Raw genomic sequence first — 21,406 nt, 5'->3', positions numbered from 1 at the left:
ACTTTTTTTTTTAATCTACCGAACTACTGGTGGTGCAGAAGTAAAAGCTAAATTTATATAATGGAGAGGTAAGTATTTAAGAAATAAATCTTAAATTAAGTATTTATATCTGGATAGTTAGGTTGACTACATATTTTGATTCATAATTTTGCAATGCTCTTTAAATAGCTGTTTTTAGCAATCTACCTACTGTATATTAGTTTGTTATTTTAGAGGCCAGGTTTGTTCTCTGTTTTAATAATTAGCTTTTGTAGAATTTCATCTGCGTAAGATTAAGATTTTCACCTGGATTCTTTGGACTCCAGCATTTGTTTATTTGTAAAAGGGTCCTTTGCCACCAATTATCAGAATCTTCCTGTCTCAGAGAGATGTCAGCCTGGATGCCAAACTTACATCCTATGATCTGTACCACCTCTATTTGTGCTGTTCCATTGTGTGCAATGTGGGCATTACTTAAGGGTCTTTGCAGCATCCCTTCGGCCCCTAGCTGCAACTGCTTTCATTCCTTTTACTGTACCTCCGTCCATATTCTCTTTCTTCCATCCTACTGTCCACCCTCTCCTAACAATTGATTCATAGTGCAGCTGCAAGGTTTTCGTCCTGTTACACCTTTCAAACTTACTGTCGATTTCCGTTTCAGCACTGAATGGCCTTAGTTGCCCCAGTGCTTGGCATGTATGCCTAAAATCTATATAAATCAAAAAATCAGATACATTGTGTGTATGTGTAGAAACCAGCTTAACCATACCAAACTGTTTCTCCTCAAGAACATTTTTTGACATTTGATGGCAGGAACTGTTTCGATCAGTTCCTGGGGGAGGAAATACAAAAGATGATTTTGATGACAATTTAGACAAGGATTTCCAGTGTCAGGTCAATTTCTCAGCCATTCTGAGATAAGCCCATGGTATTTAGTGGTACTTCATCCTCATGGACAAAATTCATACTAGCTTATGGAGAATCTTAACAGACACATATAAGTTGTGCAGGAGTCGTTTTGTTTACCATAATGAAACTAGATCCGTGCCAGCTTACAAGACATAAGCTTTGCCAAGAAAAAGACCAAAGTTGTAACCACAGATGTACCGGTGTCAGGAGCTACAACCAGAGCTGCATTAGTGGACAGACCTGCTGTCCAAGACCAGGCTCATGGCAAACCAGGGTGACACTGATGGCATGAGCCATATTTAGAGCTGTGCCAGGAAACAGACCAACAATTCAAGACCAGGGCTGCACTACCTGCCATAGCAGTTCTTGTAACTGATTGCATCCTGAGCTGTGCCTACCTTCAGCATGTAAGCCATGCAAGTAGTTGAACCCTTGACATTGTCAAGAGTCATGACTAGACCTATGCTAGGACCATGGCCACATCACTACAAGAGAAAACAACCATACCAAGCTATGGCCACTGTCAGGAGTTTCAGAACCAAGTCCTTTTCCACACCCACCATGGATGTATTAGGTGCTCTAATAATCCGTAAAATAGCTTGGAAATCTACTCCTCCTTATCATTCAGAAAAATAAGCTAGTAAGAGACAAGCTCTGAGGTTCCAAAAACCTGTCATTGACTCAGATAGCTCCTCTTGGGTGCAGCAAGCGGGTGTATTAGTTGTCAGCTGATGGGTCTTCCTGGGGCATCCCAACTGTGGTAAATCTGTGTGCCTGTTGCTTTCCTTTGGATCCTAAAAGCAGATGAACAGTTACTGGGCTAACTTCAGTTGAATTTTTTGGTTAAACAGAGGTGGTCATATTATCTTGGAAGTACTCAAGGATAGTATGGGCTAACTTCAGTTGAATTTTTTGGTTAAACAGAGGTGGTCATATTATCTTGGAAGTACTCAAGGATAGTATGGGGTGCAGCCTTTGGCATTCTTTGAAAGTTTTGTTGTGGAAGTTGAACGTCATACTTGAATTAATCAGAATACTTATGCATGTCTTAAACACAACTCCCTGTATGTATTTGAAATACTGTATGCATTTTGATGCTTGGGAGAAAATATGAATGGTAGGGTCAGAAAGAGCAGAAATGGATACAAGGAGGGTCATGGAGACTGTGGATTTAGAGTTAAGGAATGAAGATGGAGAATCTCTCTGGGAAAGGCACAGTTTTGAGTGAGCCTACTTGAACACCTGGTTTGTGAAGGCAGATTGTCCTTCAGTAACATTTGCAAATTGTGGAATACAGAGCCAAGTAGATTAACTAGTGATTATGAGGGAAGACAAGCAGTTTAGTGAATTGTAATTCTTTATGAGGCATGTGTGAAACAGCATAGGTTGCTAGTGATGAACATTGAGATGTGGAGTAGAAAAGCTAAGAGGAGGTTGAAGAGATCAAGAATTAAAATGTGGGAGCGTAAAGAGGAATGTAGGCTGTTTAAGGGGTATGTAAAAGAAAGTTTTAGGTGGAGCGGGAGCTGGTAGAGCAGAAAATATTTGGAATTATATGAAAACATGTTTGAAAGGTGCAGGGGGAACAGTTGGGCAAACAAGCACCTATGGAGTGTCTAAAGGGGAAGAAAAAATTCAGATGGAAGTCTAGGACATCAAAGATTAGGAGAGACATGCAAGGTGCTAAGGATTAATATAGAGAAGAGGGAGAGAAATCAAGAAGATATTAAGCAGGTTTCCTCAAAGAGGGTGAACTATCTTGAATTAGGATGATGACAAAATAAAAATGGTCAGATTACTATTAGCATCTTTTAAACACAATGGTGAAATACGGGAATTGGAGGAGGGTGGAGGGCCCAGTGATGGCAGTACAATCTGTAGAAGGCTATACATAAAATGAAGAATGGCCAAGCATCATGTATATCAGAAGTACAAATGGAAATGTGGAAGGTACTATGTATAGATAGAGGTTGAAGAGTGGATATTCATACTGTTGAAAACTCTGGGAAGAGGAAGTTATACTAAATTAATGCAAAGAAAGTTTGATGGGAGATCTGTTGCTTCAACAGAAATGAGATATTATGGAGGAATCATACTAAAAGAAAGAATATTTGTTGAGAGATTACAAGCAGTTGTGAAGATTGGTGAACTGTAGTACTGGTTAGTTTCACGAGAGGAGGAGGTATGGTTGATGTTGTGCTTATAATAAGACAGTTACAGGAGAAGAGGCTGGAAGGTAATTAGAAGCTCTACTCTGCATACAGGTCTAGAGAAAGCATTTAATGGAATACCAAGGGAGGAAGTGTTTTGATGTTTAAGAAAGAGAAAGTGCCAAGAAAATTGGATAAGTTAGTAGAAATGGTCAGTAAAAGAACAGGGACATCGGTAATAACAGCCTGTAGCAAAACGCAAACGATGACTAGTTAGAGGTGGTTTACATCACAGATCAGCACTTGGCCTATTCTGTTTGTACAGGTTATGGATATATTGAGTGAAGTAATTAGGAAGGAAAATCTGTTTTATTCTGATGATCTGATATTGTGACAGAGACTAAAGAAGAATTGCAGAGAAGGGTAAGAGAGAGTGGCATGTTCTCGTACATTGGGTGCTATAAAGGTAAATGCAGGGAGAACTTAGTTTGCGGTGTCCAGCAAGTAGGATGGGGACAATTTATTTATACATACAAGATAGAAGAGGTCTAGATAGAGAATTTTAAATATTTGGGATCTACTTTGAGCCAGGAGGACCTATGTGTAACTGAGGTTGTAAGTAGGATTTTTTGAAATAAGATTTCTTCATGTATGAGTTGATAGAGCAATTCCTCCTCAGTAGACATCTGTTTTCTGTAATGAGATTACTTGCATCTTGTGTGGCAGATAACTTGTCCCAGTGCTAGGCTTCTAGTGTAGGCCTGTCATTTCATCCAAATCCTTCTGGCCAGCCCTATGAGAGCTGATAGTCAGCCCAGTGGTTTTTTTTTTTTTTTTTTTTTTTTTTTTTTTTTTTTTTATTTATTTATTTATTTATTTATTTATTTATTACAAAGGTTTGGTTGATCAGAGGCATTTGTCATCATTATCTGTGGCACCGGGGGGGTCCATTACACCCTGGATATCACCTCCAACAGCATCAGGATCAAGCCACAGCCATCTTGTTCCCTTCTGACATCCGCTAGCAGCTTTTTCCACTTGTTGATTAATGATATATGTTTTTGGGATTTCCAAGCTTCCACCTAGTTCAACAGAGCTGATCGCATGCTATGGCAGTTCAACCCCTCAACCGTTCTTTTATTCTTGTGTCCTCAATTCTTTCATTCTCCGTGACCACCATCTCGTTGGAGAGGAATTTTGTATGGTACATCCTCTTGGCAGCATTGATCTGTCTTATTGCCAGATTGGCAACAATGATCTGCCCTGTTGCAAGATTCTTTTGTTATCTTGTGTTGAGAACTAAGTTTTATGAATAGAGAAAATCCCCTGGAATCATGGTTTCTTGGCTTTGGGTTCTTGGTGATTTTATCAAGTTGACAACTGATAATCTAGTTGGGTCCATCTTATTGTGATACAACAATTTGGAGATTTGTGAAAAATCACAGTAATGGCATTAAACTTCTCCAGTTGCAGTGATTGTGCATACAAAGAAGCCAAATAATGGCCAAATACTTAATTACAGTAAAGAATTTTCATTCCTGAGTTTGAGATTTTGATTATTTGCAGATCTTTATGGTGAATCTTCTTAATGATGTGCCGTTGCATTTATCGCATTTGCTTTGAGATGAATTGTAGAAAATTATGGAAAAGAAATTATTTTTTCTGATTTGAGATTTTGGGGGTCCCAAACTATGTCTGTGGCAAATCACACACTGGGCAATCATGGATGTAGCAGTGGGTTTCTGTTATTTCTTTCTGTAAGTTTATTTTTCATTGTGTAAAGCTAGTTTAGGTGTCATTTTTAAGCTAAATACTGTAATTTTAATGTATTTTAAGATAGAAAACTGCAAAAAGAAAAGCCAAAATTACACAAGGCAGCCAAAGATTTTTATGGGAATTACAAGGATTGGGAATAGGATCAAGTCATGTGATGTCATCAGAATACCAGTTAATTTTTGTGACCCAGCAGACTTCGTGATGATTCCTTTTTATTAGGTCTATGATTGTACCTTTATTGTTGTTTTATTCATTACAGTATTATGTATTTGAAATTTTTGGTTTGAAGGTGATTCGGTGTTATCTGATATTTTTTTTATTGGCTTGAAGGTATTTTATTCAATACTTGTTCAATAGCATTTTCTTGCAATATCAAACAATTTCCATTACTTGAAAACATTGCCCTGTCATATTTTGTTGAGCTGTATAATCCACTTGATTATGATATCGCAGGTTTTTGTACAGTGTAAAAATATATTTATTTGATTTTGTTCATTGAAATTTTTTGTGTTATATGTTACTTTTCGTAATATCACCCAAAATAAGATTTTGTTATGGAAGCTTAGGTCATGAAGAAACATAAATATTAAGTTTTCTTTTAGGAATCAATTTTGTTTTGCACCAGGTTTATTGTATATTAGTAGTTTTGAATCCCGGTATGTATAGGTTTGACAATATCTATCCATGTTAATTCTCATTTAATACGGAATTGTCAAGTCTTTGTTGTGTTATGATACAAATTGTGTACGGATGCATGCCATGTATATTATTGACACTGATTTTGTTGTGAATTTTTTAGTTGTTCTCATACTTGTGAAAAATTGTACATTGTTCATACCAAATAAGCCATTGCCCCAATAGGCCTATGCTGCAACCAAGGTTTTTTCTTTTTTGGATGAAGTTGTGTGTGTGTGTGTGTGTGTGTAAATGCATGTGTGAAAATGTGTGTTTACCAAACCACAAGGTTATCAGAGGCAATAGTAAAAGTGTGGTAGTAAACCCCTCTCTCTCTCACATTTACCATTCTCATTAATCTGATTTAAAGGATCTAATATTATTGAGTATAAGAACTGCTATCACTGGCCCTAACTAGTTAATCATGCATCCAAAAATTAATGCTAGCAATTAGTTGTTATGCTTCTAAATGTTGTACCTGTATATACATTTATAGGTTTTTAGAATGCCTACCATATTGTTATGTCTAATACCATAAATTATTTAGAAAAATCATTGTAAAACTGTTTATGGTGAGAATTACTGGTCTCAGTAATCATATGTGAAGTAGCAACATTTGAAAGACACCTGATACACCATAAGAGGAAACATTGTGCAGAGTTCCTATTTGATTTTTAGTGGAAATATGTTCATAAGGAGGTAGAGCCAGTTGGCAAGCAGTGCTGGTACAAATTACATACAGGCTATAATCTGTAGATTTTTGTTACAGTTTTCTTATGTAGATTTAATTTTACCATTAATTCTTTTGACCGTAGAATTTAAGCAAAAAAAGACAAGACAGAAGGGCGTGAAGATAATTGATGTACAAACATTGATAATGATAATGAGTATTGTTATTTTTTCTTTCAAGTATTACTTATTTTAGTATATTGTCGTGTAATATCTCTTGGAGTATGCATACCATAGTATGCTCCACATCTTGAAAATGGAAAAATTTTCAGTGATACCAGAGCAATGTATTAAAAGTGTGTATAGGTATTTTGCTTAAGTTTTGATGTGATTTAAAATTTAAGCTTATAGTGTTTTTCATTATATTTAATTCTTTATTTTATATTAAAATGTCATTCCAATTATTACTATTATTCTGTAGACCAGGGAAAGGGCTCAGTAAATCATGGAGAAAAGGCACAGATGAAACCTTCACCAGAGGAGAATTCAGGCTGATGTATGAAGGAATGAAGATTATGAAAGAAACTTCTTACACATCTAACACTTTAAAATAATATGTATTTTGTTTACTCATCAGTGTATTGTGGTTGATACTTTTCTCTCAAGATCTATGTCAGACTTTTTCTGTTTGATGTCAGGGCACCCCATGGAGTGGTTATTGCATCTTTTGTGCCTTGCACTCTGCACTGTAAAGAGTATTAAGTATTTTTCAGCATCTCTCCAGCACTTAATTGCATTGCTTTATTTGTGTTTTGTCATCTGTTCAGCATCCAGCTGCATTTGTTTCTGTGTCTTATCATCCATTCAGCTTCCAGCTACATTGGTTTCTGTGTGTCCTCTTGGCTTCTATTCAGCCTCCAGCTGTATTGCTTATGTAGTGTGTTATCATCTGTTCAGTCTCTAGTGGCTTTGCTTTCTCTGTGCCTTGTCATATACTTAGTCCTAAGCTGCATTTCTTTCTTTGTCTCTTGTCATCTAATCAGTCCCAATCTGCATTGCCTTCCTAGTGTCCTCTTGGCATATGTTCTCTCCCAGCTGCAGATTTTTTTTTCATGTCTTTTCAGTCTCCAACTGCCTTGCTTTCTTTGTGTCTAATCATTTGTTCATTATGTAGATGCAGTGCTGCCTTTTGTCTTCTCATCTATTATGCCTCCAACTGCATTGATTTCCATGTGTCTTCTGTCCTCTATCCAGCTCCAGCAGTATTACCTTCTTTTTGTTGTCTTGTCTTGCATTCAGCATTTAGTCACTTTGCTCACTTTGTGTTCTTATGTCTCCCATTAAGGATAAAATAATGGCTTCAGTCACACAACTAGGAAGATCTTGCAAGGAGTTAAGACCTCCTGTGCATGCCCACCATGTACTATTCTTCTGGCTGGGAAAGGGAGGCTCAGTCCTGTTTGTAAAAGCTCATCATTCATTTGATTCCTTCAAGTCTGTATGTAATTAATGCTTGGTTTGTTAAATTTTTGCTTTCGGTTAACATGAGAGCTTTGCAGGGTAAGTTTTGCCCTTTTCCATACTCCTTATCAGGAAGTATTTGTGTACTCGGTTTTTTCATTGTTCCCAGTGCCCAAAAATGGTTCCCTTTGGTTCTCTATTTTTATCTCAACTGTTCATAGTTGCATACAGTATTATTTTTGCTCACACAGCATTTTATTGTGAGTTATGCACTTCTCCACAATTTTGCTAGAGTTTTGGGATTTATTTTACATTAATCATGGTTCAGGATACTAAACCTTGTAGCTCATTTATACCAGTCTCGGACAAGGACCCACATTTGCAGTGCTTGTTCAGTAACGGTTTACAATGTTCCTCTCTTCAGACCTCTCCAGTGGAGTGTCTGTGTGTAGACTGGATTGTGGATCATCAGTTTTCCGCTCCCCTGCAACTTGTGGATTTAAGTGTCCTTGATCACCTAGATAGTTCCACAACTCATGCTTCACTTCCTCTTGCCCCTTCTGTTTGTCTTAACTTTTCCTTGGACATCTCTGTCATATAAGAGCTTGTTTCAGTTCATCTAAGGGTAGTGTTACTAGTACAGGCAGTCCCCAGTCATCGGTGATCTGGGTTTATGGTGCTTGTCTAGCGATGAAAATCGGCAATTTTCAGCGCCGAAAATTGCTGATTTTTGGTTATCATCACGCTGTCAGAATGCAATCCCCCGCCGATAACCGGGGACTGCCTGTATAAGATTCTTAGAAGGAAACCAGGAATAGCCTTCCATATTCAATGAGAGCCATCAGGATGTATACTTTCAAAGGTCTGAATGTCTTTGACCTTCTCTCTAACTATTAATTTATGCAGTCTAAAGAATCGTCCTGTTTCAAAGAAATCCATCTTTGACAGTTTATTCCCCTGGCTAATTTGGAGGTTTCCTGAAGGACATCTTATTAATTGAAGATCAAGGTGCATGAAGTTCAGGCACTTTACTCTTTTCTGTCTTATAAGTATGACAACAGAGCATTCTGCCATCTGTAGAGCAGGCTTGCAGTTGACAAAACACATTCACTAGGTTCTATTTGTGACGTTATTTTACAGTTAAATCTCTTGAGATAAATGTTGACAAGGAGGAATGGCACCTTCATTCCCTTCTTTACCAATGTTGTATGAGCTGGGCATATGCTGTGGGTCTTTCCTTCTTGCAAGATATTTCAAGTAGGTGTGATTGGAGCCATTCAAATATAGTAAGGCTATTTTATGGTCAGTGGGCTTTGCTTGTGTTCTATTGTAAAAATATTGTATTTAACCCACAGTAGCATTTTCTTTTTGTCTTCATGTCAGCCATCCAGCCCCCAGCTGCAATACTTTCATATGTGATATTTTTTGTCTTCCTGTAGTCATTCTAGGCTACTCTGTTTTAAATTTCAAGTGTCATAGTTTAGGAGCAAAGTCTCTGACAGTTCTGAGAGGGATTTGAGTTGTTTGATTGTGGTTTTTAAAAGTATTGTAATTAAAATAATCATGATAGTAATGAGATCTCTGCACATGTTTAATTCTAGAGAGATGGATATGTCTGTATTAATATTTTGTTTCGTATGGGCATGTGTGGTGCTAATTGGATTTTGCCAGAAGGTATCTAGTTAACTCTGAATATTGATTTCTAGTTCTTTTTAGTGCTGTGTGCATTTTTATTACTTCTCTCATGATACACTCATGCTCTGGTTCAAATTCACTCATTGTAATTCTTTATTATTATGGTTATCAGTCTTACAGATATATTGGTTTTCATAAGGTAAGCTTGTTGTTTGATTTGGTCTCATAAACTGGGTGATGAGAGAAATGTTGTGGGGAAGCAATGGTATTTTGAAAAGTTTTGATTTATAATTTTGATAATTTCTTGCTAATTTAAGTTAATAGTTATTGCTATTGCTGTAATTTGAAGGGCAGGAATGTAGCTGCATTTTGCTGTACGTTGCTTTGGTCATGTGCAAACAGGTTAAGGCCAACTCACTTGGTGCTGTGAAAGTGTTAATCAGCCTTTCCAGTGCAACTGCCTATTTGGGTCCATCTGTAACACCAGCAAAGAAAAGTTTGAATTTATTCAAACTTCAGGTATTGTAACTTTTACTGTGTATATATGTAGTATAGCATCTTTTTAAAAACAGCAGTAAAGTATTGAAATTAATAAATTGTAAGATAGACTTTAATTGCTATTAGTTTTCAAGAGTTTTGATATCATTATATAGTTAATTATTGAAAGCCCTAGGTGATTTGTTGTTGTTGAATCATGAGGAATATGGTAAGTGTGTTTAATTTGTGCTGAAAGCCTTTGGTTATAGTTTTTTATGCAAAATTCATGAAGTCTTATGCCTAGGTGTAATAAAGAAACTTGAATTCAGTGTAAATGTCAGTTTCCTAGTTTAACAGTGAGTTTGATAACGGGTAGTTGTGTAGTTTATTTAAAAATATTCTTTTATCCAAGTTGTTGCTTTCATAATTGTAACCTTCCACTACCTTTTCCTTTAGAATATGAAAACCATTTATGATTTAGTTTTAGATTTTGGAAAATACTTTTGATACTTTCAAAATCGACATATTTAATATACTTTTGATACTTTCAAAATCAACAAATTTACAGTAATCACTGTAACATAAACAGAATTATAGATTGAGTTGTAATGATGCTTAGAAAGTATGATTTATGCTTTTGAAAGAGAAACTCAGATTCTTCCAAAATATTAAGTAGTTTTTTTTTAATAAAAATTCTAACATTGCTTCATACAGTGGAATCTATCTTAATTTTTTTCCTCTCTCTTTCTAGGCCGGATGAGTATGGAGATGCAATTCTTGCCGCTGGAGTTAGAAGCAGCTCTGTCACATCAACACAAGCAATCGCAAGACGAAAAGCCCTGTCAGTGAGAGCTCTTATGTCTCATACATCCATACGTGCCCGACCCCCAAAACCACGACCTGTGGAAGACCACCAGTCTGTTGTGCCTGCCGACTTGCTAGATTCAATTATAGAAAACCAAACACGACTGATTAAATCCGAGAGAAGCAATATTACTATCAGATCACCCTTTAATAAGGGTATAAAAAGTTTAGGGAATAACCGTTTACATTTAAGTGCTAGAGTAGAGGGACGATCTCATGCTGCTGGACCTGATTCCCCAGGGAGACAGCAAACAGGAGGAGATGGACAATCTGGCTTGTCAAGTACCCAGCAGGAACAGCAGCAGCAGCAGCAGGAGTCAGGTAGCCGTTCTTCTACAGTTGGAGGGGAAGGAGGAGGGGGAGCTGATGGTAATGGAGGAGATAGAACAAAGGATAGTGATCCTGCTGGATCCAAGGCCTATGCAGTATATCTCAGGAACAGTGATAATGGTAGGGATGAAAATTATGAAAGTGAAATTGCTGGTAGTTGTAATGGGAGTGAGAAAGATAAAAAGACTGCAGAAAAGAAGAAGAAGAATGATGATGATGATGAAGTAGATCTTTATAGTGATATTGAGCCTCCTGCTCATGGAGGGGATGATGATGATGACGATGAAGACGACGATGAGGAGGATGAAGACACGGAAGGGCCCAATAATGAAAATACTGTCAGCAATGTACCCCTGCCTTTTACATCAGAAGCAGATAAGAGAGAAAATGAAAGTGATCCAGAGTCTAGTGGTGATGAACTTGTTATTGATGACAGTGATAGACCTCAAGTCAAGGAGGCTGTAGAGTGTGCACCACAAAGAAAAGTGCAAGTGGTGGAAGAACCTGAAGATAATAATGTTGTTGGTAGTAGTAACTTGCCAGGATTAAATGACTTTGAGCTTGAAGCTGTCTCAGATACAGATACTCCAGAGTTGGAAAAATCTGCTAATAGCTCTATTTCTCTATCTGATGTTGGAGACCATGAAGTTACAAGTAGCACAAATGAAAACCCTAATCCTTCAAAGTCAGAAAATGTCCCTGAAAACTATTGTGAAAGTGATGAGGAGAAGAACAGAGAAAGACCTAATCAGCCAATAGTAGGGTTAGAAGGCCTTGAAACAGAAACTATATCAGATAATGAAGAGATAAGTTTTGATGACAATGATGATAATATTGAAGAAGGGGAAATTCCCAATGAGATGCCTCGACATGCTACACCCCCATCCAATAGACCCAGAGTCAACTTAGAAATTCGCCGTGTAATTGAGGTAGCACAGTCTCCAAGAGACCAAGAAGGTGAATATGAAGATGGGGAAATAGTAGATGAGAATGCAAAACGAAAAGAGAAGAAGAAAGAGAAAAGTGTCAAGAAATTGCTAGGTGAAGAGCTAGAAGGAGAAATTGAAGAGGAAGAGGAGGAGGAAGACGAAGAGCCTAATGTAGAGGGTAAAGAAATTGAGGAATCTGAAAAAGACAAAGAGAATCAAATGCCAGAAGTTGAGATGTCTCCTGAAAAGGAGCTGGAAGCAGCAGCAGTGATTACAAACAATGCAGTAGTACCCTTAGAGACACCCAAAAGCCCTCCAGCCAAAAAAGTGAAGTCAAAACAGAAGGAAAAGGAAAAAGAAAAGGAGAAAGACAAGGATGTTTCATTCAAGAAAGTATCTAAAAGTACTAAAGAGAGAAATTATAGAGAAAATGAAAAAGACGATAAAGAAAAGGATAAAAGAGTAGGCAAAAATGTGAGAGATCGAAGTAGAAACAGACAGGATGTTAGTAGGGAGAGAAGGGATAGAGATAGGAGTGATAAAAATAGGGATTCTGCTAGAAGAAGAGATAGAGATAGAGATAAAAGAAGGGAACCAAAGAGAAAAGAAATGGAGAGGTATAATGTTAGGAAAATGATCACACAGAAAGAGGAAGAGAGAAAAAAGAAAGACGAGTTTGGCAGAGATGTTGCTTTACGATCTAGGTCAAGGTCTCGGTCCAGGAGAAGATCAAGGTCAAGATCACGCAGAAGAAGCAGGTCTCGGTCCAGAAGGCGTTCCATTTCAAGATCCCGCAAAGGAAGGAGGAGTTACTCACGCTCTGTATCGCGTTCACGTAATAAAAAAAGAGCGACTAGGAGGAGAAGTTACTCTTCCTCGTCGTCTTCCTCATACACATCCTCTAGCTCTAGTTCTAGTTCAAGTTCTTCATCAAGATCTAGGTCTCGTGGTCCAAGTAGAAGTAATAGAAGGAGAAGAACTCGCAGCCGATCAAGAACTCCTGTAAAAAAGAAGGTTGAAAAGAAAAAAGCTTCAGCTCCTCCTGCCGCTAGTGTTGGTGGTGGTGGTGGTGGTGGTGGTGGTGGTGGTGGTGGTGGAGGTGGAGGTGGTGGTGGAGGTGGTGGAGGTGGTGGTAGTGGCGGTGCCAGTGCTGGAGCTGGTGGTGGGGGTAGTAGTAGTGGTGGTGCTGCTGCCCTTGCAGTTCCTCCTGGTTCTACTAAGTCAAAGGAAAAGACCAAAGAAAAGCCTAAGAAAGCAAATCCTGTTATTGAAAAGAGAAAAGATAAGAAAAAAGAAGAAAAGAGAAAGGGTAGAGAAGTTGACAAAAGAGAGGAAGCAAGATTGGAGAGAGAAAGGCGAAGAAAAAGAAGAGAAAAGTCACCTCTACAAAGCAAGGAAGTCTACCAAGCAGGTGGAAGTATAATGGTGAGCGTTAGTTTTGCCAAGAGAGCACCTGGTAAAGAGAACAAAGATACCAAAAGAAGAAAAGAAAGAGACGTAAAAATGGAGAACTTCAAGAAAGTTAGGAAGCCTGCCGATAAGCCCCATGGAAGTCCTATAAGATCTTGGTCTAGAAGTCGCACTCCAAGTGGTAAGCGAACGCCATTGCAGGATGAACCTATGTGGTCTCCTGATCATTTGACAGAGGCACGTATTGCAGAGAAACCTTTGAAAAGCCCGGAAGTGATTGATTTAGATGTTATTATGGTAACTCCTCCACCTCAGGAACCCATCCTCATTTCTGATTCTGAGGATGAAGGCATTACCCGATTGCCTCCTGACTTAGGCACAACTCCTGTACCACCCGTTAGACCTCAGGGACCGAAAACTCCACCAGAACCAGCTGTGAAGTTTACCCTCTCCAGCAAACAGGTTCTGAAACCCATAACAAATCCATTACGCGATGATGAAGAAGAGGAAGAGGAAGAACCTCCTGCACCAGCTTTCTCCTCTTTTTCTCTTCTCTTCTCTTTCCTCTTCCTCTCTCTTCCTTTCTCCCTCTTCGTGAGGACCCAATACTCCTCCTGGCCCCCCACCAGAGTCAGATGAGTCAGTTGGACGCACCAAATCACCTTCTAGTAGAGTTCCTAGATCTCCAGCTGGGTCCCCTCCTGGTTCCTCGCCAGAACCAGATGTTTATGATCCATTTGAACCCACAAAGTCTCCTTCACCCCCAGGGTCTCCACAGCAGGAACCACGAGTTAGCAGCAGTGATCAGACAGAGACTGTTGAAAAAGGTTCCCCTGAGGCCCCTGCACCTAAAGCTGCATCACCTCCCCCTCTGCCTGCTGAACCACCTGAACCAGAGGAGAGACCACCTGAACCTCAGAAGCCACCTGAAGAAGAAGCAACAAGCACTGTTCCCCCAGCAGCACCTCCAGCTGTTTCTGTAGCTGTCACAACTACATCCAGTACTAAAACATCAAAACCATCTTCTGTACCATCTAAGGCAGCACCTGCTAATACTGCAGCACCTGTTGTTACTACTCCAGTTAATCCCATCACACAAATTTTCCCTGGTTTACCTGCTAATGTAGCTAATATATTGTATCCTGCTGCTTTAGCAGCAGCTGTTCGAAACGCAACCACTACCATTGTCCGCCCACAGGTAGTACAAACGGTAGTGGCTCCAGATTTTTCAAGACCACCCCCAGCAGCCAACATTTTGAACCGCCCACCTCCAATGACTATAATAGCTCCTACACGAGTTGGAGAAAAGACTAGAGCATCACAGAATGGAAGAGATGTCACACACACAGATGTTGTTGATATGGATCTTGATTCACCTAACTCTCCTGACAGTTCAGATGTTTCTGATATTTTTGAGCCTCCATCTCCTCATTCAACACACCAGTCAGAAAAGCCATCCCCCAAGAAGACCAGAAACCAAACAAAGACCACACCTGTAAAGGCCACTAAAGGAGGGAGCGTTGACAAATTTGACAGTTTGTTTGGAAGTGGAGCACGTCCAAGTCGGAAGCATAGCACCCCTCATAAGCATAAGCATGGCAAGAAGGCTAAGTCAGGAGGTAAGGTTATGACATTTTTCTGTTCCCTAGCAATGGAAAGTTGAGATAGATTTAGACAATTTTATTGGGTATTTTGGTGTCCTCTCTATTGGGTAAGATATCAGATATGGTAACTTGTGTACTGTATAACTACAGTACTTGACTAAAGTTATAGATATCATATTCTTTTGTTGAGATATACCAACTTGATGAAGGATTAAAAGGAGAAGTTGTGCTTCAGTATTCTTGACCGTTTTATTATTGCTGTTTAAGGGTTATGGGAGATTTCCTTTTGGGAGTCTGAAGCTCATGCAATTCTAATCTGATTGTAGCATCCTTTTAGACTGTATTATGTGGCTCTGTGTTAGTTTTCCATCTTTTCCCTTTTGCCTCTTTGTGCTCCCTCATTCACTATATCGAACTTTGTTTCTCTGATTTTCACCCGTCATTTGAGACTGACTTCTTGTGTGCCAGCAATATTGGTTGTGAAATTTGACTCCTTAGTCTGGCTAGAGTACAAAACTATCTTCTAGTTGTAGGTTAGTAGAAATAAAAGATACTCAAATAGGAGCATGGATATAAGTTTTCTTTGATTTTTAGATATTTATAAAAATTATATAAATTTGATAAGCAGAGCTGCATTTATAGGTGTGGACAACAATATGATCACTATCAGCTTCAGATGCTTAATCCAGCATGAAACAAATTCCATTTAAGGTCTGCAACCCAGTTACTGCACATTTTCAGCCCTTTCATTATTTAAGAAGTGTATATATGGTTGAATTTTTGCCATTAGACTTCATTGTCTCCTTTTTTATACATATACATAATTGTAAATGTTATGAAGAGTAGATGTATTTCTTTTTTATTTACAATTTTTTTTTAATATTGTACTTTGATGCTTTACTAATGCAAAAAATATAAACAGATGCATTTGTTCAGTAAAAGTCCATTTATTTGGTATGAATCTTACCTACTGATAAAGTTAGCTTATATCTCGGCGTTGATAGGTGAGTCAGCATTAAAACAAAAGATCGAATGGCTTCCTGGATGACTGTTTAGTACACCTGTCCTCCACCAGGTGTTTTGAATGTTTTTTAGCCCATCAGAATTCTTGTTGCTGCCATTGTTTATAGGTGCTTGTTGGTATTTAATGGCTGTTTGCTGCTATCACGGTACTGTACATTTATTTTTCCTTGGATGCCTTCACTGGAATCAAGTATCAAAACATCAGGTTCTGTAGGAATGATTATTGTGTTAACAGGATGTTGATTTTTTAGGAGATAATGTTTACGCTGGCTGCAGTGGTATAAAGTATGATCTTGAGAATAGATGTGAGGAAGTAGGGATTTTCTAAGGATTTTCTGCTTAAGTTCATTAGTATAGGAAGAGAAGGGAAGCAGATAGATTGCGATAGCAATTACAGGCAGTCACCGCTTACTGGCAGCATCGGTTAATGGCATTTCAGTTTTACAACGCTTGGCTAACAACGTCATTAACCAGATTTTTGGCGCCAGTAAGCAATTTTTGATGCCACGAGCGTATATCAGTGTCAGTAAGAAGTTTATCGGCACTTAGGGCATTGTAAACACCATTTATTACCATAATTATTGTGATGTTCCAGTTAACGATGATTTTCAGTTATCAGCGCTCGACCGAGAACGGAACCCCTGCCGTTAACGGGGGATGCCTGTGGTTAGGTTATCAACCTGTCATTTCTCCCCCTTCTCCAGGCCCTTTGTCTGTTGTTATCCATATTGAGTAGGCTTTTCTTTTGCTAATGCTTTAGTTAGTACTGAGGCTTCCTCTTTAGCTCTGCCCTCCATTCCCCTTTTGGTTCAGGAAAAGCATATTGAGAATTTAGAACAGGATGTAAACCTTATTTTGGTCAGTACAAGGTCTGTCTGAATTGGTTAGGGAACCAGTCCAGGTCCCCCCCATAGTGTGCGATCATTTTTATGTTCCGTTATAAGAGGTAAGGTGTCAGTGCCTGAGCCCGTATATGGCCCGAGCCTAGGACTGCCCTCTGACAGTTGAAAGAGTCCGCTGCCAGGGAACTGGGTCAGTTCTTGGGGTGATGTGGTACTGTGGCTCTCCGTTTTTCACACTCATAGTGTTGTATAATGAGTTAGCTGAAAGATTGTTTTGGTAAATGTTCATCTTCGCTAGATATGCAACTTCTGCCGTCATCGGCACCTAGTATGAGGTTGTTAGAACCAGTAGGGCTAATTATATAGATATACTGTAAACAGTTTTGTTAAAAATAATGTCTGTAGAGAGTTTTACTTATTCTGATGTTATATGTCGAATCAGTCGATTGTTTAACCAATCTCTTCATCTTTTGTTCATTCTAAATCCTTGTCTGTTAGCCTATTCGTCTTTCTCCGTCGAAATGCACTTGTTTGTTCTTTACATGCATTTTATTCAGTTATTGGCAAATCTCTTACTTCTGCCTCGATTAATGTTTCTCTTTCCAAATCCACCATGGTTACAGTATTTTCTGTTGTTTTCCAAGCTAGATATTATTCTAGCTACATAGTATGAGGTTGTTAGAACCGATAGGACTAATTATATGGGTATAGACAGTTTTATTAAAAATAATGTGTCTGTAGCGAGTTTTACGTGTTCTGATGTTATGTCGACTCAATCGATTGTTTAACCAATCTCTTCATCTTTTGGTCATTATAAATCTTTGTCTGCTAGCCTATTCCTCTTTCTCCATCGAAATGCACTAGTTCGTTCTTTACATGCTTTTTATTAGGTTATCGGCAAATCTCTTACTCTTGTCTCGAATAATGTTTCTCTTTCCAAAACCACCATGGTTACAGTATTTTCTGTTGCTTTCCAAGCTAGATATTATTCTAGCTACATAGCTTTGTAAGGATGTGTTGTATGGAAATACTCTCAAGTATGTTGACTTGCTTTTGGGTGAGGCAGGAGAGTCATCGTAACTCCCTCACCTCCCAACATTTCCCATTTTCTTGTGGCGCCTCGTTTTCTTTCACTCAGCCAAGTCGCTTTAGACTGTCTCCCTTACATTGAGTTTTGGATGCAGTGCAGGTGTTTGGCTTCTGTCATCTCCTGTCGCCCTCTGGCAGAAGAAGAGTTTGAAACTGAGGGATCTCCTTTGATTTGATCGGCGTTTGCTGGAGCATTACGCTTCGCTGTATCCTCATTTAGTTGAGGAAAGGAGGCCACATAAAGAATAGGTCTTGCTTCTCTTTGAGTATTTAGGCACCCTTTAAGTATTTGAAAAAGAGAATTCAAGTTTTCTCTTTCAATTAGAGTGCAATTTGTAAGTTTTCATGTACTCAGGCACACAAAGCTCCCTTTAGGTCTGCTGGGGCTTGCAGTACAGGCGCTTAAACCATCTTCGGTAAAAGATTCGGTTTTCTTTCCTCTTTCTTGTGGAGAGACGAACTTGAGACTGATAAGTACTTTGGACGTGCTGAAACAGAATCTTAGTTTAAATTGAAGTTTTCATCTGTTATTGAACTTTTGCTTAGTATATATTGCCTCTTCTTTGCATCAGCTTAGTGAGGCTGAGATGCCAGCTTAGTGTGTTTTTGGCGCCAGCTTAGGGAGCATTGTGAAGCTGGCTTAAGTATTTTTGGTTTCAGCGGGAGTTTAGTAAGGAAGAGTTTTAGCTTTTAACTCATTTCTGATGCTTCAGGCTAATGTTTTCATGCTTATACTAACTCAGTTTTGGAAGAAGTGAGAACACTTATGCTCCTGTCTGTAGTAAAGGCTTATGCTGTGCAGGTTAAGGTGTTAAGGGAGGATATGTTGGTACAAGTCTTGCTTTATACCTTCCAGGTATAAGTTCAGCCCTCAGGTTCTGGTAGATGGCCAATTGCAAGCCTCCTGGCATGCTTGGAGAGACTTAGAAGCAGAACCTTGAGTGGTGGTGGCAGTGAAGGAGAGTTTTGATTTCTTTTAGGTTAGGTTACACTCCACTGGTTTAGTCTCCTATAGCTGTTCCTTTGTCTTCTCCAGCAGAAGTCTCTCATTCTTTAATAGGAGGTTGTAAATTAGAGAGAATGAAATGGACCAGGCAGTATTCACTGGGATTTTACCTCTGACTTTTTCATAGCTCCATAAGCAACTGGAGGTTGGCAGCCATTGTTGGACACATTGAGACAGAATAACCTTGTGTCTCTCCCCATGCATTTTGGTTTTTCCAGCATGGTTTTAGTGACTGCAAAAGAACGATCAGATGTTTTGATGGACATACAGGAGACATTTTTCTCATACCAGTACATCCTAAGTCACGTAAGTGCCTTCAAGCTGTATTTACAGAGGAGGTATTGCTGTTCAAGGCACTTTGTTTGGGCTCATGTAAAGTGCTTCCGTAAGTATTCATAGGGAATTTGTTACTCACAGGTGGATGGTGTCGATTTTTAGGAGCAAGAAATTTTTTCTACTGAGTCACTGTTTCAAGTTGGCCAACTCTGTCAACAGTACTCCAAAGGCCAAGAATCTGTTACATCACTTGGCTCAGTCTATGTGCATTATAATTTTCAGTCGACTTCCCTAACTCCTCATTCTTATCTAGTGATCTTACTTGCTAGTGAAGGCTTGTGAGTCAGAGACAACAGGCATACTTGAAGAATTTAGCCCAGAAGTCTAAGTGGTGACTTTCTTTGTCAGGAAACAGCCTCACTGGGGACTTTGTCAGAATAATCAAGCTCATTATAGTACTTCTTGCATAAGATATTACAACTTACAGCTACTGTTCATTAAACATGTAAGTAATCTAGGGCCATTATTGTCGTCAGGTTCTTTACGAGGGGCTCTGAAACCAAGAGTTGACTATTTTATTCTTAAACCTACCTCCTGGTTTTGTTTTTTCCCTCTTTCATGTAACACAAAACAAAGAATTTTGACTAGTGGCGTTACGTTTACATACAACAGAATGGTCAACACTACTGTTGACCCCATTCAGAATAATGAGGAACTTATCCCAGAATTATTCAGCAAAAATTCAGCAATTTGCAGATTTTTTGTCAAGAACTATTCAGTAATTACTGTATTTTCATTTTATTTTCATGACTAAATACATTTTTTGTGATTAAAAAATGATTTACTAATTTTCAAATAGTGATATTAATGTAATAAAATATTGATAAATGTATTTTTTCAATGCATATTAAATATTTAGGTACTGTACAGTAGGGACTTCTGAATTCCCAGTGTTTCCCTATGTACTGTAAAAATAAAACTAGTCATTTTATTGTATGAGAGAAAATCTATGTTTCTGGTCCAGGTTTAAATAGTTTTTTTTTAGCTTTAAGCTATATATTTTTAGGGTAATGACTTTGAAGTGTTAAAGTGTTTTAGATGATAGTTTAAGGTAACATAGGGATGTTATTTAATGACATTTGTGTTTGAACTATTAAAACAGGCAGTTATGTTTTTGAAGTGGGTTTCAGTATTCTTGGATTTTAGGTATTTCAAGTGCAAGTGGTACTACATCCCCTAGTACAAACTTACTAGATGTCAGGGCAGTGGAAAGACCATCGAAGATGCCTACCAGTTTTATCCCAGGTCAGAAACAAAGTAAATAGTGGAAAGTTTGCTTCTTTGAGTTTAATTAACAACATGATATTGGTTTGATAATTCATTCTCTGGAAGGACAGTGTTTTTGGCGATTGGTGATTCAGAAATAAAAAAAACTACTCAAAGAGTGGCCATTAAATCCACAAGTTCGACAAGTGCTATGGGATTAGAGGAGTGCTCAAATATAGACTTATTAGCATGCAGATGAACAGGAACAACCAATGGATTACTACTCCTTTGAGGGCCCTCAGGCTTGAGCGGTGGATGTGTTTCTTTAAGTTTGGCCTGATTCAGACTCATAGGCCTTCCCCCCTCTATCTACTCTTAAGGAAGTATTGAAGAAATTACAAGTAAAAGAATTGCTTAGTGACTCCTGTAGAGTCCTAGTAGCCTTAGAGCAAATGATTTTCGAACTTTACAGATCTCTTGGTAGATGTGTCTCTTATTCTTCCGTTAATGGGAAATCGACTTAACTACAGAATTCCATGCACTTCCACTAACTTTTGCATCTCACATTAACTGATTAGATTTGCTCAACTGTATCCTGCCAATAAGGGGATTTTCAAAGGCATGATGGGTTCTATCCTTAATCAAGTGGAAAACAACTGTGGCCTTGTGTCAGAAGCAGTGGTTTTTGTATTGCTCGGGGTGCCATTCAAGAGGAATTTTCAGCACCTTGAACCTTGTAGACATAAAAGTTTCTCTGCTTCTTAGACATATTAAGACTTTTTCGCTGTCTGCTTTCAAGGTTATCGTTCAATACTTTCTTCGGTATTGCGTCATGTGGTATTAGATCTGGCTGATGATCACTACCTTAAGGTGTTGAGAGCAGTTGAGATTGAAGCCCCTTCAACTTAGTATCAGTCTTTCTCTGGAATTTGGACGCAGGTCTGCATTTTATCTGCAGATTCTTTTGAGCCTCTGGAATGAGTTCCATTGAATTATTTACTATGAACCTTCTTTTATTTAGCACTTTCAGGAGTTA

The 21,406-nt window shown here is 38.5% G+C and overlaps 1 protein-coding gene across 1 annotated transcript in view; it reads left to right on the top strand.

Moving 5' to 3' along the window:
- LOC136835178 (PHD and RING finger domain-containing protein 1) overlaps positions 1 to 21,406 on the top strand; it is a 150,524-nt gene that overhangs the window by 107,388 nt on the left and 21,730 nt on the right. Inside the window, exons 9-10 of the mRNA XM_067098397.1 lie at positions 10,483 to 13,800; positions 13,862 to 14,883. Of these exons, the coding sequence (XP_066954498.1) occupies positions 10,483 to 13,800; positions 13,862 to 14,883 (4,340 nt within the window). The remainder of the gene's footprint in view (positions 1 to 10,482; positions 13,801 to 13,861; positions 14,884 to 21,406) is intronic.

The sequence above is a fragment of the Macrobrachium rosenbergii genome, chromosome 55 (genome assembly GCF_040412425.1).
Source record: "Macrobrachium rosenbergii isolate ZJJX-2024 chromosome 55, ASM4041242v1, whole genome shotgun sequence".
Classification (NCBI taxonomy): domain Eukaryota; kingdom Metazoa; phylum Arthropoda; class Malacostraca; order Decapoda; family Palaemonidae; genus Macrobrachium; species Macrobrachium rosenbergii.
Note: the sequence above shows the minus strand (reverse complement) of the source record. Positions and strands in the feature narration are given on the sequence as shown.